The sequence below is a fragment of the Drosophila teissieri genome, chromosome 2L (assembly GCF_016746235.2).
Source record: "Drosophila teissieri strain GT53w chromosome 2L, Prin_Dtei_1.1, whole genome shotgun sequence".
In the NCBI taxonomy this organism is placed as follows: Eukaryota; Metazoa; Arthropoda; class Insecta; order Diptera; family Drosophilidae; genus Drosophila; species Drosophila teissieri.
The window spans coordinates 2,412,996-2,426,444 of NC_053029.1; the positions used below are offsets into that span (position 1 = coordinate 2,412,996).

The 13,449-nt window shown below is 45.9% G+C and overlaps 6 protein-coding genes across 7 annotated transcripts; 4 read left to right on the forward strand and 2 right to left on the reverse strand.

The window, feature by feature from the left end:
* Positions 1-29: 29 nt before the first annotated feature.
* Positions 30-2,298, forward strand: LOC122611818 (modular serine protease-like). Its single transcript, XM_043785156.1, has 4 exons — positions 30-403; positions 463-1,166; positions 1,243-1,786; positions 1,848-2,298. The coding sequence occupies exons 1-4, from the start codon at positions 30-32 to the stop codon at positions 2,296-2,298; spliced, it is 2,073 nt and encodes a 690-aa protein (XP_043641091.1).
* A 270-nt stretch (positions 2,299-2,568) lies between these two features.
* On the forward strand, positions 2,569-4,553 carry LOC122611582 (EGF domain-specific O-linked N-acetylglucosamine transferase). The gene is made up of 3 exons (XM_043784770.1): positions 2,569-3,788; positions 3,843-4,054; positions 4,111-4,553. Exons 1-3 carry the CDS (start codon positions 2,811-2,813, stop codon positions 4,496-4,498), a joined length of 1,578 nt encoding a protein of 525 aa, XP_043640705.1. The 5' UTR covers positions 2,569-2,810; the 3' UTR covers positions 4,499-4,553.
* A 123-nt stretch (positions 4,554-4,676) lies between these two features.
* Positions 4,677-6,240, forward strand: LOC122611591 (uncharacterized protein At4g17910). The gene is made up of 2 exons (XM_043784782.1): positions 4,677-5,538; positions 5,591-6,240. The coding sequence occupies exons 1-2, from the start codon at positions 4,794-4,796 to the stop codon at positions 6,223-6,225; spliced, it is 1,380 nt and encodes a 459-aa protein (XP_043640717.1). The 5' UTR covers positions 4,677-4,793; the 3' UTR covers positions 6,226-6,240.
* Positions 6,236-7,332, reverse strand: LOC122611597. 2 transcript variants are annotated; one of them, XM_043784803.1, is made up of 3 exons: positions 7,023-7,332; positions 6,771-6,964; positions 6,236-6,698 (listed from the first exon to the last, which is right to left on the reverse strand). In XM_043784803.1, the coding sequence occupies exons 1-3, from the start codon at positions 7,216-7,218 to the stop codon at positions 6,348-6,350; spliced, it is 741 nt and encodes a 246-aa protein (XP_043640738.1). In that variant the 5' UTR covers positions 7,219-7,332; the 3' UTR covers positions 6,236-6,347. The 2 variants fall into 2 exon arrangements, with proteins under 2 accessions (XP_043640738.1, XP_043640730.1); XM_043784795.1 differs by having other exon boundaries at positions 6,236-6,964; positions 7,023-7,330.
* Positions 7,333-11,166: 3,834 nt separating this feature from the next.
* On the reverse strand, positions 11,167-12,092 carry LOC122626443. The gene has a single exon (XM_043806715.1). The coding sequence runs from the start codon at positions 12,027-12,029 to the stop codon at positions 11,232-11,234; it is 798 nt and encodes a 265-aa protein (XP_043662650.1). The 5' UTR covers positions 12,030-12,092; the 3' UTR covers positions 11,167-11,231.
* Positions 12,093-13,107: 1,015 nt separating this feature from the next.
* Positions 13,108-13,449, forward strand: LOC122626766. Its single transcript, XM_043807138.1, has one exon. The coding sequence runs from the start codon at positions 13,194-13,196 to the stop codon at positions 13,326-13,328; it is 135 nt and encodes a 44-aa protein (XP_043663073.1). The 5' UTR covers positions 13,108-13,193; the 3' UTR covers positions 13,329-13,449.

The following is a 13,449-nucleotide window of genomic DNA, read 5'->3' on the forward strand; positions in this document are numbered from 1 at the left end:
TTCAGTTTGGTGGCGATAGCCGGTCAAGAATGTCGCCTCCTCTGCTTCGCTATAGGAGAGTAGTGCTGGCACTAATGTTCATATTGTTTTGCGGACATTCCGAGGGCTGCGATGAGGATGAGGAGTTCGAGTGTCTAGAGGATGGCAGGTGCATTCCCATCGAGGGCTTTTGCGATGCCAAACCGGATTGTCTGTATGCCAGCGATGAATCTTTCACTGTCTGCAAGGCCCATCTCTGGGACATGATGGCGGATAAGTACCACTGTGCGACGGGGGCAGCCATTCCGGCCAGATTGGTCTGCAACAACATCGCCGACTGTTCCGACGGATCCGACGAGCTGCCACAGGTGTGCGGAAGTGAACCCGGCGAACTGGAAGAGAAATTCCGAGGCAACTGCACTGGGTAAGAAAAATAGCAATGGTAAAGAGTGCTACTCCTCACACCCCTCTCTAATATGATAGGGCTACGGATTTGGAGTGCCTTCCTGGGGAATGTGTGTCCCATTCGGCGAAATGCAACAACGTGATCGACTGCTCCAACGGACGAGATGAATCCCTGGAGATCTGCATGCAGACCTGCGAGGCGGACAAGTGTTTCCAGTGCGCCAACGGAGTTTTGCTAGACAGCAAGGACCTGTGTGACAACAAGATGGACTGCCTGGATGGCTCCGATGAGTTGTCCAATGTTTGTGGGAATGCCGTCAACTGGAAAGAGGTTCCTCCGGCTGCTTGCCACGAGACGGTGGAGCACAGGTTCACCAACAGGACAGTCTTTCAAAGGGGCAACTCACTGCGCTTCGTATATGCCAATCAAGCGGCGGAAGTTCAGTGCTGGAACTCCGACCGGAAGTCCTGGAACGTGTGCATGAACAATGGCTCCTGGCACCACGACTTCCCACCGTGCATCGAGAAAGTGGTCAACAGAAACCCGGACACAAATGGCACTAATGGTTGCCCGATTAACTGGTACAACAACGAGACTATGTTAATAATCAATTGGAATGACGATAGCGAATCTATAGCCTTGCCGCCCATTCAAAATGCAAGAGTGACCTTCAGATGCAAGGAGGATCTGACTTTCTTGCCCTACGAGTTTAAAGACAAACCTATCACATGTCAGGCCAATAAAACGTGGATCGAGCTGGACTTCCATCCCCGATGTACCAGTAAGTGTTTCAATACTCCAGCCTTCAGTTACTTTGTAGTTTTGCATAGTGCTAATGGGTTAATTGGAAATTCCAGACCTTTGCAGTCCACAGCAGATATCCGAGATGTATAGCCTGACACCGAGGTGTTATAATGGCGATAATGGGTCACCGATCAACTGCCAGGACAAGTACTCCCTGGTACCGAACACCCAGGTCAAATTCGAATGCGCTAGTGGCTTCATCCACAAGACCTCGGATACGATGTCCGTGAAGTGCACAGAGGATGGTGAGTGGGAGGGTCTCCGGTACCTGTGCGAGAATCAGGAGAGGCACTGCAACTACGAGTGCAATCACCGACTCAACTACTCGGAGGTAACGATGAGCAAAGGAGGCGATGCCACGGATTCACTACAAGCCTCCTGGTTAGTTCCCATTTACAAGTTGAACAGCACCACAACCAAGCACGAATTTGTGTGTACCGGAAACTTGATCCGCTTGGATATTGTGCTCACCGCAGCCCACTGCCTGAATGATAAGAATTCCAGGCCGGAGGACTTCTTAGTGGGCCCTTCGGGCAACCGATCCTCCTCCACGGATCTCAAGTACCTTCACAGGGTTAGAAATATAGAGGTGTACGGGTAGGTAAGCCAGAAATTTTGAGGTGACATTATATATTCATTTTGGGATTCCGTATCACAGCGCCTACAGCAAGGTCAACCACATATACGACGTTGGGATCGTTGTCCTGGAAAATCGGATGGATTTCAAGCAAGATCAAAGGATCGTCTGTCTGCCCTACAATGTGGGTTCGCACTTGGATCTAAAGGGCGATGCGATGGTGAGCTCCTGGAACTCCGATGGCTACCTGGCAACGGTCTATGGCCGATTAAGTGAGCCCAAAAATGGTGACCTCAACGTCGTCCTGCATGACGGCTACACTCTGTGCAAAGGTGACAGTGGCAGTGGAGTGATCACCACCTGCGGCTTGGACAACCACAAGTGCCTGGTGGCTGTGGTTAGTCGAAATGTGGGGTCCGGCGACCACGGTACCTTTTGCAGCAATAACGTGACTGCAGCCACTTTGATATCGCCCCACCTGCAGGATTACATTCAGCAACTCATCAGGAATAACATAAATTGCCCAGAATAGCGTAAAACTTTTCAAAAATGCGTTTTAAAATAACGGTCGAACGTGGTTTGAGAACATGCTAACTATATCTGTCGAAGTTTAAAACCTTCTAATCCCTACAGTATGCGGCACAATAATAGATGTCTTGGAAAGAAAACCTAATAAAAACATTTTTTACTGTGGCTTTTATATAAATAACATTTAAATCAATAATTATTTATATTGACATTACTTCAAAAGTAAAAGTATAAAACCTAATTAGATGTCGCGGGGTGTACGCTTTTGCTGGTTTCCTGAGCTGGCGAGCGGTCACACTGGCGGACAGGTTTTTCTTTCGCGAACAATTAACATGGACAATAACATTATCCCGCTCATAATCGTCTTCTAGCCGCTTAAGGCCAGGTGAGATCATCATCATCGCTGGCCGTGAAATGCACCTGAAGATGCTGCCGTGGAAAGCGTGAGAAGTAGCAGGGAAATCGCTGGAAAGTCATTTGCAACGAAGTACTTAAGTAGATGAAACTGAACTGAAGATGCCAATCCTGCCAATACTCATTGGGGTACTACGCTTGTCCCTGGTGCAGGCCCATCAGGTGGAGGACGCCAAGCACCTTGATGGGTTCACCCTGCCCAGCCTACCCTCGGAACACCTCATCCGGTACCTGAACACCTTTCCCAAGCTCAAACAACAGCTGCCGACGAATCTCACTGCGAAGGGCACCATTTCATCCGCCTGCTGGGGCCACGAGCGGGACTGCACGCCAGATGGCCGCTTCCAGACGCCCCAGTGCCCTGGGGAGCACACCGGCTGGGCCAGGAGCAAGGAGGCACAGGTGAGGACCTTCTACAACCAGGCCGACTTCGGGTACATCCAGGAGCAGCTCTCCCAGCTGACGCCGCAGTGTGTGCCAACCTATTTGGGCGATTCCTCGCTTGAGTGCACGCACTATCTGCGCTTTTGTCGGGGGCGGAATCTCCTCTTCGACTTCCGGGACTTGGTGCAGCGGGAAGAGCGCATTCGCTACCATATGGATGTGCTGGGACCAGGACAGCTCCTGGGGCACTGCATGTTGAATCGAACTCGACTCGCGGGCGAGATGGAGCACATTGGATCGGCTCTGCAGTCTTGGGGTCCGGAGCTGCGGAATTTTGATGTCTTACCACATCCCGTACTGGAGAGCGGGCTCTGCGATGTGGTGGTGAATACGCCCACTTTCATCATGAAAATTGATGCTACGTACAACATGTATCATCATTTCTGCGACTTCTTCAACCTGTATGCCTCGCTCTTTGTCAACCAGTCGCATCCGGCGGCCTTCAACACGGATGTGCAGATTCTAATTTGGGAGACCTACCCGTACGATTCGCCCTTCAGGGACACATTCAAGGCGTTCTCGCAAAGACCAGTGTGGACACTCAGCGATGTGGAGGGCAAGCGGGTATGCTTCAAGAACGTTGTGCTGCCGCTGCTTCCCAGGATGATCTTTGGCTTGTTCTACAATACACCCATAGTAAGTGGAGGCAATCGTGTGACACAGTATTTTATAGTGACCTTCTTCTTTTAGATCCAGGGCTGCTCGAATAGTGGTCTGTTCCGCGCCTTCTCCGAGTTCATCTTGCACCGTCTGCAGATTCCCTACAAGCCGCCACAGCAAAGGATTAGAATAACATATCTATCGCGCCGCACAAAGTATCGGCAAGTGCTGAACGAAGACGAGCTGCTGGCTCCCCTGGAGGCCAACGATAAGTACGCTGTGCAGCGTGTGTCCTATGAGAGGTAAGGAATAATCAAAGCCTCTCCTTGGTCTTCATATTGATGAGTTTCCCTTGCAGGCTATCCTTCACCAACCAGTTGGCTATCACACGGAACACGGACATACTTATTGGCATGCACGGCGCTGGTTTAACGCACTTGCTCTTCCTGCCCAACTGGGCCTGCATTTTCGAGCTGTACAATTGCGAGGATCCAAATTGCTACAAGGACTTGGCTCGTCTGCGGGGCGTTCGCTACCGGACATGGGAGCAGCGGGAGTTGGTGTATCCGCAGGACGAGGGTCATCATCCCGAGGGCGGCGCACACGCCAAGTTCACCAACTATAGCTTTGATGTAAAGGAATTTGTGCATCTCGTCGATGAAGCAGCCAAGGAAATTCTTTCCCACAAGGAATTCCCTCGCCAGACATCAGAAAATCCCTCCTCAACGCAGCACAACGAGCTGTAGATTGCCTCAATTGTGATTAAATGCATTTATTTTGCTTTATGCCAGACCCAAAATAAATCGGTATTATACAAAAGATTTGTTTTTTACGATTTGAATTTATTAAAGTGTGACCAAAGCCCTACGCTTCTGTTCTGTTAATAGATAAGAGCTGACTGCTGCAAAATCGACAATGTTATCGGCTAACTTACATTACTATTTGTTTTTGTTTACATTTTTCAACCGGCTCTAAACGTCCTTATTAATTTATAGTTTTCTATGTAAGCTAAAGATCGAGGAATTATAAAAACCAAACAAAATGGAGGCCGAGGTGGCCAACTTCGTGGAGCACGAACTGAATGAATTGGATTTGAAATCCTGGAGGTCTATCAAGGAAAGTTTGGATAGTTTCCTAACGATACTGCCCACGGTATTGGGATTTATCCTTTCCCGCCTGCTTTGCGGACACCTGCCGCTGCTATCCACGAGGAGATTCCTCCTGGAGCTGCTTCTGATTGGATTACCAACCGTGATTTTAATCACAGTGGGGAGTGCCTATAGCTACGCCTACTCCCTGGTGGTTTTCTTAGCTGTTGTGGTCTATATTTACGGAAATGTCGCTCCCAATCCTCGAAATTTCGTATATAAGGTCGGAAAGAGACCCATAGTGTTCACTCTGCTGAGAGCAACTGCCTACAGTGGCACCTGTGCCGCCATCCTGGCCGTAGACTTTCCTTCGTATCCTACGGATTACCGGAAAAGTCGCACTTTCGGAGCAGCAGTGATGGATATGGGGATTGGGCTGTTTGTGGTGACCATGGGATTGGTTTCGCAACGAGCAAGGAGCATCACTGATCTTAGTAAACTAAGGAGATCTGTTATTCCTTTGCTGGTCTTAGGACTTGCTCGCACCATAGTCATCACGGCGATCGACTATCACCAGGATGAGACGGAATATGGCAGACACTTGAACGCCTTCTTCATACTGGGATTCACGAAATTGCTGGGCAGTTGCTATAGTCTTTTGGTGAGCTCCGATGAACAGCTCCTGGGACTTTCAATAGGTAAGTCCAGAAAAAACAATGATGCAATCAATTTGAATTTCCTGAACTTCAGGTTTGCTTTTCCTTCACGAACTGGTGCTCCAACTGGGACTCTCCAAGTTTGTCATGTCTTCTGCGCCCCATGAAGGATTTTTCAGTGCCAACCGGGAAGGCTTAAGTTCCCTGCACGGATGTGTAGCCCTCTACTTGCTCAGCATTTACTTTGCGAAGTGGTATACCTCTCACGAGAGCCTCAGTTATCAAGGATTGATAAGCAAGTTGAAGAGAATGATTTTCGTAGCCATTCTGTGCTGGAATTTAGTTTTTATAAGTTCTTTCCTAACGGGCGTGGCACGTGTAACGTTTAGTTTTGGCTATGTGATCTGGATTTTTGCTGTCTCCATAAGCCTAATTGTGATCTACTCGTTCTTCTTTGAGCTGAAACTTGTACGACCTGATAAATATTCTAAGAAGTCAACTGGAGATGCTGTGGAAAAGAGCATATCCCTGCCCACCTTTGTTGAAAGCCTGAACATGAATGGTCTGACTCACTTTATGATCTCCAACTTCCTTACGGGAATGGTCAACATGTCCCTCGACCCGGGTCATCGAAATGATCTTGAGTCCGTTGTTATACTGTCCATATATATGTTTGTCTGTGCTGGAGTGGTCTTCCTTATGCTGAAAAAGGGCATACGTGTGGCTTAGTAATTAGTAATTGTTGTATAAAATAAATTTTAATATAAAAAGTACAGGTGGAGGTGTATTATTAATTGACCACAAGCTTAAAATTACACAAAACTCATACAATTTGTGTAAATCCTTTCTGCCTAAGGAGCACAAATAGACTCAAAGGGCATGATGCAACCATTCGGCATAACTAGAAAAAGGATAATGGGTGCCTCCGATTCGATCTTGGAGGGAGATCTGTCTGCATCGGAGTCCTTGTACACCTCGTACACCATGCAGCCATCGTTGCCACGAACCAAACGGGTCCACAACCACTTTTGATCCTTGCGTCCTTGGGACTCCTGCGATGTAAGCTTGTCTTTCAGCTGCTGGCAGGCAAGCGAACAGGTGGAGATGGATCGAATCATCCGTTCCTTAATTGTGGCACTGCCGGCGTTTTTTCTTAACGGAATATCCTCCGCCGGGTGATCGAAATCCACCCTGGGAGTACGCTGCCGAGGACAACAGGCGGCGGCACTTAGCCGACTCGGACACTTGATGCAGGAGGATTTTGGAGTACTCACAGGACAGCAGGGCACTGGAGGAACTTTTGGAGTGGAGCAGCATCTCGTTGCCTTGGGACAACAGACTGTCGACGGCTTGGAGTAGCAGGAGTTCCAGGCCGATGAACAGGGTTGAACCGAGCTGCCTGCGGAACTGCAATGGCTTGGTGCACAGGGTGCTGGTGGAGGGCAAGATTCGTTCTTAAGAGCCGATCCTACGGGGTATATGCTTGCTTTAAACACCTTCTTCCCTTATATCCATCGATTACTGACCTTGTTTCGCCAACTCCAGCATTGGAATTATTTTTGTGGCGCCCGATAGGTAGAGGATGCGGTCCAGGATCGTCATGATGACCTCATCCGGATGCGGGCCCAGCATGTCGAGGAGTGGAGCCTGCGGCGTCTTCTCCAATCTTAGACCTGGCGGACACTCACAACGCGTCGTCTGAGTTCCAGAGCAAGAGCTCATGGTTTCGTCTGCTAGTGTTGGTATAAATAAACACCCAATTTTTCCAAATGATTTTCTCCCAAAAAGCCGGACCGGAAGTACGAGTTCTCTGAGTGCTTAGCATGGAGCTGCTTTGTCAGCAGCCAAGGGCAGATGTCAAAGGTGCGATATCCGGCTTAGGCACACGGCGAAGGCGTCACAAAAGATAAGATTTCTATTAAGGAAATGACTGGAATTGCTGCCATTGTCCCTGGGCAGCCAGGATGAGCACAGAGGCCGAGCAACTGGGCAAGTATATTTAATTTAACGGCGCAAACAAAGACCAAATCACAGTTCAGCCTCCGGGGCATCTAAGCTCACAGGGTTTAAGGACCGCGCAAATGACCAGCAATGTGCTCCTTATTGCTGAAGGAAACTGAATCGAAAGGAGCTTCAGCTATATAAAAATGTTTGTATTGTAAATGAAGATTAGAGTTTTAAAATCACATTTAAAGTGTCTTCATAATTTAGTAACAGACTTTAAGTAATGTTTATGAAATATGTATATAAGCATTAGTAATATGTATCATATAAAATAAAAACCATACTCATAGCCACTGAAGAGGGTATCAGCCTTTCGCATAGCCGAGTATATGTTCTTTATACTTTTTTCTATCCAACTGATGCGTAGCCTCTGTTCGCCATTCGCCATTCGACTTTGATGCGCTTTTAATGTCATATCCTGGCCAAGGACGAGGGCGTCGTCGGTGAATCTTATCTGATTTGGGCCAGCACAAATGCAATTTCCGTCCGCCAACCTTTCAACCCTTCCCCTCCACCAGCTATGCAGAGTTAATAGCTGGGAACCAAATGTAATCATATATGTAGTGTACCAGGAGGCGTGTCCAGAAAAAAGCAACAGGATAAGGAAAACAGGAGGGGAAACACGAGCACCTGTTCCCATAGGGGGTGGCTTTTTGGCTTTGATGACAGATTATTTTCATTAGCAAATGCGGCGAATTGTTGTCCATTTCTGGGGAGAGGCGAATTATGAGCGTTAATTATTATGTTCATGTTCGTGTTTTCCCTGCCTGTAAAACATGACATCCTGATTGATGTGGCCAACAATCAGGTTGAGAATTGGTTTTCCCGCTTACCGCATCTTTTTTGAGCTGCCAATTTGCTGACGAGTTCCTTTTTTCGACTGCTCGTCAAATCGGATTCCATTCAGCAGGGCTTTCATAAAGAGAAATACTCGTAAATAAAAACCCAAATATATCTGTGCATATGCATGAGTGTGTCTGCGTGAAGGACTAAGCTCCTGGGCCCTGGGGAAATCGCTTAAGCCGTTCATAATGAATATCATGTGTGCATGTGTATGTGCTCATTCGTGGGAGTGTAGTGACTAAGCCGCAGGACCATTTGGGCAAACGGCAGCAGAGAATGTGCAATCTATGTCTGAACTATAGCATAGCATACTGAGTGCCCCTCGCTTGCAGGACACCTACATACATGGTTCTGTTTAAAGGGGAAGACTTAAATGAATATTATATTTTAATTCAGTTTCCTTAGCATTAAGCAATATATAGTTGTACACGATTGAATCGCCCCCTCCCATGCATTCAGCATTTCCTTACAATTTCCATAGAACTTTGCAAAGTTCCACATCAAGAACTGATTCGTTATGGCTTCCTCAAGCGTTTCTCCGCCTCGAATCCTGCATAGCAGCCCACTGAGCTGCCACAGGAGTTCGTGACTTGGGCTGAGGCACAGACGCCCTAACAACTCCAGGCACATGGCAAACAAAATGCTTATCGAACAACAGTTTTTATCGGAGCTTATGCGTCATGGCAGCGGGCAGAAGAAGCCCCCAGCTCCCCAGGACCTTTGAAATGCTTTTAGTGAGCGAAATTGTGCAATTGTGGAGCAATCAATGCGAAGCCAAAAAAAGTGTTGAGCAAATCGAATGGGAATCCAGCACACAGAACGAAATATGGTTTATTGCATGGCTTATAACAATTATTATACAGAATGAAAGCGAATATTTTTTATTAAACATTAGCTTTCGTTGAAAGGTGTGCAATACTCAGTTTTCTCACGTTTTTTCCTTGCATGCTCTTTGCTCCTCCTTAGTTTATGCAAAATACGAGCTATTTAGTTTTAAGTTAATTTTCTTTTAATTTATTAAGCTCACTACGATTTTCGGTGTTTTTCCAGTGTGAAAATCCAGCGATGGATGGACAGACAATCGGTTGCCATGCTGACGCACTCGGTCTGGTCTGGGAGCCATCAAAATTGCGTTGCTGTTAAATCGTGCGGAAGCTGATATGATTATGGCCTTCCGAAGTGCACTGCCATGGTTGTCAGTGGCAACCCATTGCCTAGTTGCATTCTCAACGAGTGCAGCAATTAGCAAATATTTTTGAAAGTGCCCCAAACGAGAACTCCTTTTTTGGGCAATCGCATTAAGTGATTCCGTGTGCTAAGCACTCTACTTAGTGCCCATGGTTATGGGGCCCAGGCATTAGGAAGATTAATTCGCAAAGTCGATTGTTGTATTTTTTTCACTTGGCAAATCTCAGATAACGCCATGCATCATTGTGTCAAAGATTTGACAAATCTTTGCGAGGCCCACACAAAAAAATAAGGAACTGGAACAATTTCACATTTCTCAAGTTGAAATGCGAAACCAGCCGTCGGTTTTTCCCCATCGATTCGAGCTTCTCTAAAAGGAATCATTATATAAGAAAAGTTTGCTTAGGGAAGTTGCCCCCGTTTTACAGGAAAACAAATGTAAGGAGCTTGATAAACTCACACAAAGAACGAAAACATTGCGAAAAAATCGCAATAAAAAGCCGAGACAGGACATTGCCCCTCAGCTCAGTGCGCATTTAATAAAGCCTCACAAATGGAATGACTTGCCTCGGTTCTCCCTTCAATGTTGCCTCATTTTTTTTATTTTTTTATTTTGCCGCACAGCAAAGTCAGCAGCGTAACCGCAACACGTTAACGGTTTCGGTTTCACTTTGTGATTTACAACAACAGAAATCGGGGATTGTATGTCCCAACCCCTCGTCAACGTCTGCCATCCTGGCCTCAGTTTTTTTTTTTTTTTTCGTCCTGCGCCTGGCGCGCTCATGTGTGAAAAGGTACTTTGGGAGTTCCCTCAGACGGCAATCGTTTTCCCCAGGATCTCCGGCTTCAGGCTGTTGCACTTGCCGAGGAAGGGATATCTGGGAGATAGGAACACCCTTCAGATACTACTACTATATGTAGGTATGGGTGTACCAGTATACAAATTACCCACCCAAGGGAATCGATTGATTTTAGCCGATTAAGCTGATGTCCCAGATCACATTTTGATTTCATTTGTACCTTTGATTTGGAAAAGCAATTTTCTAAATTCCCATAAAGGGTTCTGTCTGGAAGAAATTTTAAAATTTCTATCGATATAACTGGTTTAGAAGACAAACAGCGAAATTAAAATTCAAAATCGGTAGGTGGCCACTTCCAAGTCATTAATTTCATTTAGAATGCCAGAGTTAAACGAACGAAACTTTTCCACGTGCCGCACATAGATAAAGATAGAGATATAGATGGCAACAAGGGCGCTCGCGTTGTCCCAACAACCTGGAAGGGAAGGACACCACCCATCCTTAACCTTGGACCTTCCACCCCCCAAAAACCCATGGCATTCTTCGAGTGTTATCGGGCGGACAGCATCATGCATATATTAAGCGTAAATTGCCTGGCATTCATTCCGAAGAGCTAATAGAAATGTCTGCTAGTTAATTTGGCGTCATGAAGTTGAACGAATTTTTTTTGGAGTCCGTTGCTCAGGAGATGAATATACTTTGAAGTGGTTAGGGCAGAAAGAAGAGCAATATTTCAGAAAACGGTCTGAAAAAGTCGTAAAGCCGAAAACTCGACTGTTTTGAGTTGCCGACAACCAATGCTAACTATCCGCATCACTTTTGGGAAGATTTGGAGAAAATGTATTTTTACCCATTTTTCACATTTTTTATAAGGGGTTACATATTATACTCATTTTGTTGTTAAATGTTTTTATTTGACGAGGAAGGCATTTCATCAGCAGTCTCTTTTTCTTGAATATCACAATTTTGAAGGAATTTTGTTTCGGTGTTTTCTGCAATATTTTTATCCGGCTCCTCAATTTTGTCTGCATTACTATTTGATATATTTGCAGGTATCGTTGTTTTACCAGTGAAATCAGCTTCTTTTGGTAATAATTGCGTTTCTTCATTAGAAGTATTTGGCATTTCTGCATCTGTTTCGGCTTTCTGGTTTCTTTCTGTTGGCGGGTTTATGGGGTTATCGTCTAGTGAGATCTGTGATATTCTAGGCAAGTCCTGAAAAGTTTTGAGAAAATGTTTCCTAAACTCCTCTTCGGGGTCTTCCGTATCGTCTGTTTCAATTAACTCTCGTTTTTTCTTCCTCAAAATCCTGACACAATTATCTGAAAACTCCCCACTAAAGTCAGAATTGAGTTCTGATTCCATTGAATCTGCACTCATCCGGTTCCCATGACGTATATCTCCAGAGATTCCTGAGCTATCAAGCTTTACTCCACTATGTCTTTCTTCTATTTTAACATCTTCAGGTTTGCACTTATCGCATAAAGAAAGAGTGTCTGGAATTCTATCTTCATTAGTGTCGATGGAATGCACATCATCTGGTGAATTATACGTGTGTGTGCTGAGTAACACTTCTTGAGAACTGAGGGTCACAGGACCTTCTCCAGATTCTGTAGGGGACTCAACCTTTCTTCTGGTTTTTGTTACTGGCGTACTTGTTTCCACCTTCTCTACATCGCTATTGGAAACCTCCTCCATGATCCCTTGACTACATTTTTGAAAATGTATACAAGTATATTTTTTTCGGTTTTCCCAATGCAAAGCCTATTACTCCAGCAGAAAGTTTCTTATTTCCCACATTTTTCTTTGATTTTGATTAATATATGCACACACTTTTTCTCACTCTGTGTGGACTATTTTCCTTAATCATCAATAGTAATTTTTTTCCAGTTTTACTTTGATCTTAAATGGTCAATATCTTTTGACACTTTTACTATGTTTCCAGCATTTTGTATTCCTTTTCCACACCCAATAAAATAGTAATAAGAAGATAAAAAAGCAGAGCAATAAAAGCTCATAAGACTGCAATAAGAGAAGTGAAAACTATGAAAGCTGTGGTCCATTGACGTCATCAGGCGAAAGTCTCTGTCGAAGCGCAATGTTCAAAAAAAGATATGGCTATGCCGAGCAATAACAAATCTGAAAACCACCCTTTCCAGTGGCGGGAAGCACCTTTTCAGCGGTGGGCGGGGCAGCAACCCTTTTTGGCGAGTGGGCGACGGCGACACTCCATTAATTGAAGCCCCAGGATTACGGGAAACGGCATTGTCTTCCGAAGGAACACCCGCTGCGAAGTCCCGTACAAATCTTTATAATCCTCGATAATTTCGTTAATGGCTTTAATCACTTACTCGCAGGAATGAAAGGATTAGAGCGAAGGAGCGGGCATAATTTAAATAACATTTAATTTTTATGCGGAGGTCGGCGAAATTTTCGAATGGCGGCCATTGCGATGGAAGGTCCTGGCTCCTCCTTTTGCTCCCGTGTCCTTGTGTGCATAAGGTCAAACACACGCACATACACACGTTGTATACTAGTATGGTTATTTACCTAAACGCTACAGGAGCATGTAGATACATATATACGCCCAATTAGGCGGCAACAATTGTTGCCACTTGCGTGGGGAAACTCAACACTCCCCTCGACCGAAACTCAACACGAAAGTTTTCCATTTTCCGGGCGGGGAGTCCTGAAAGCTTCGCCTCTGCGGCGGCAGCTATAAAAACCCCGGCCCAGTGACTGGCGCCACACACAAACCACAAACGACGCCCAGGAATCGGACGTGAGAAGGGAGCAGGTCCCGGAAAAACAGGAAAGCAGAGGGAAAATAAAGAGGGGAATCCCCCTCGACACATCAAGGACATGCCTTGGCAAGGACCTCGACTCCTCTGGCTGCACTGCCGACGGAACTGGCGGACGTTTGGATATGGATTTGGAAGTGGGAGCCCAAGAAGCCAGCTCTCAGTTGCTTGGAGTCGATATCAGAGGATCCCATAATTCGGGCTTAGTTCTTATCGCTGAGCCCTGCTAGTATATCTCTCAATGAACCTAAAGAATATCATAGCAACATCATATCAATCCATATCGATCTAGACCCTATGATTAGTTAATTGCGTTA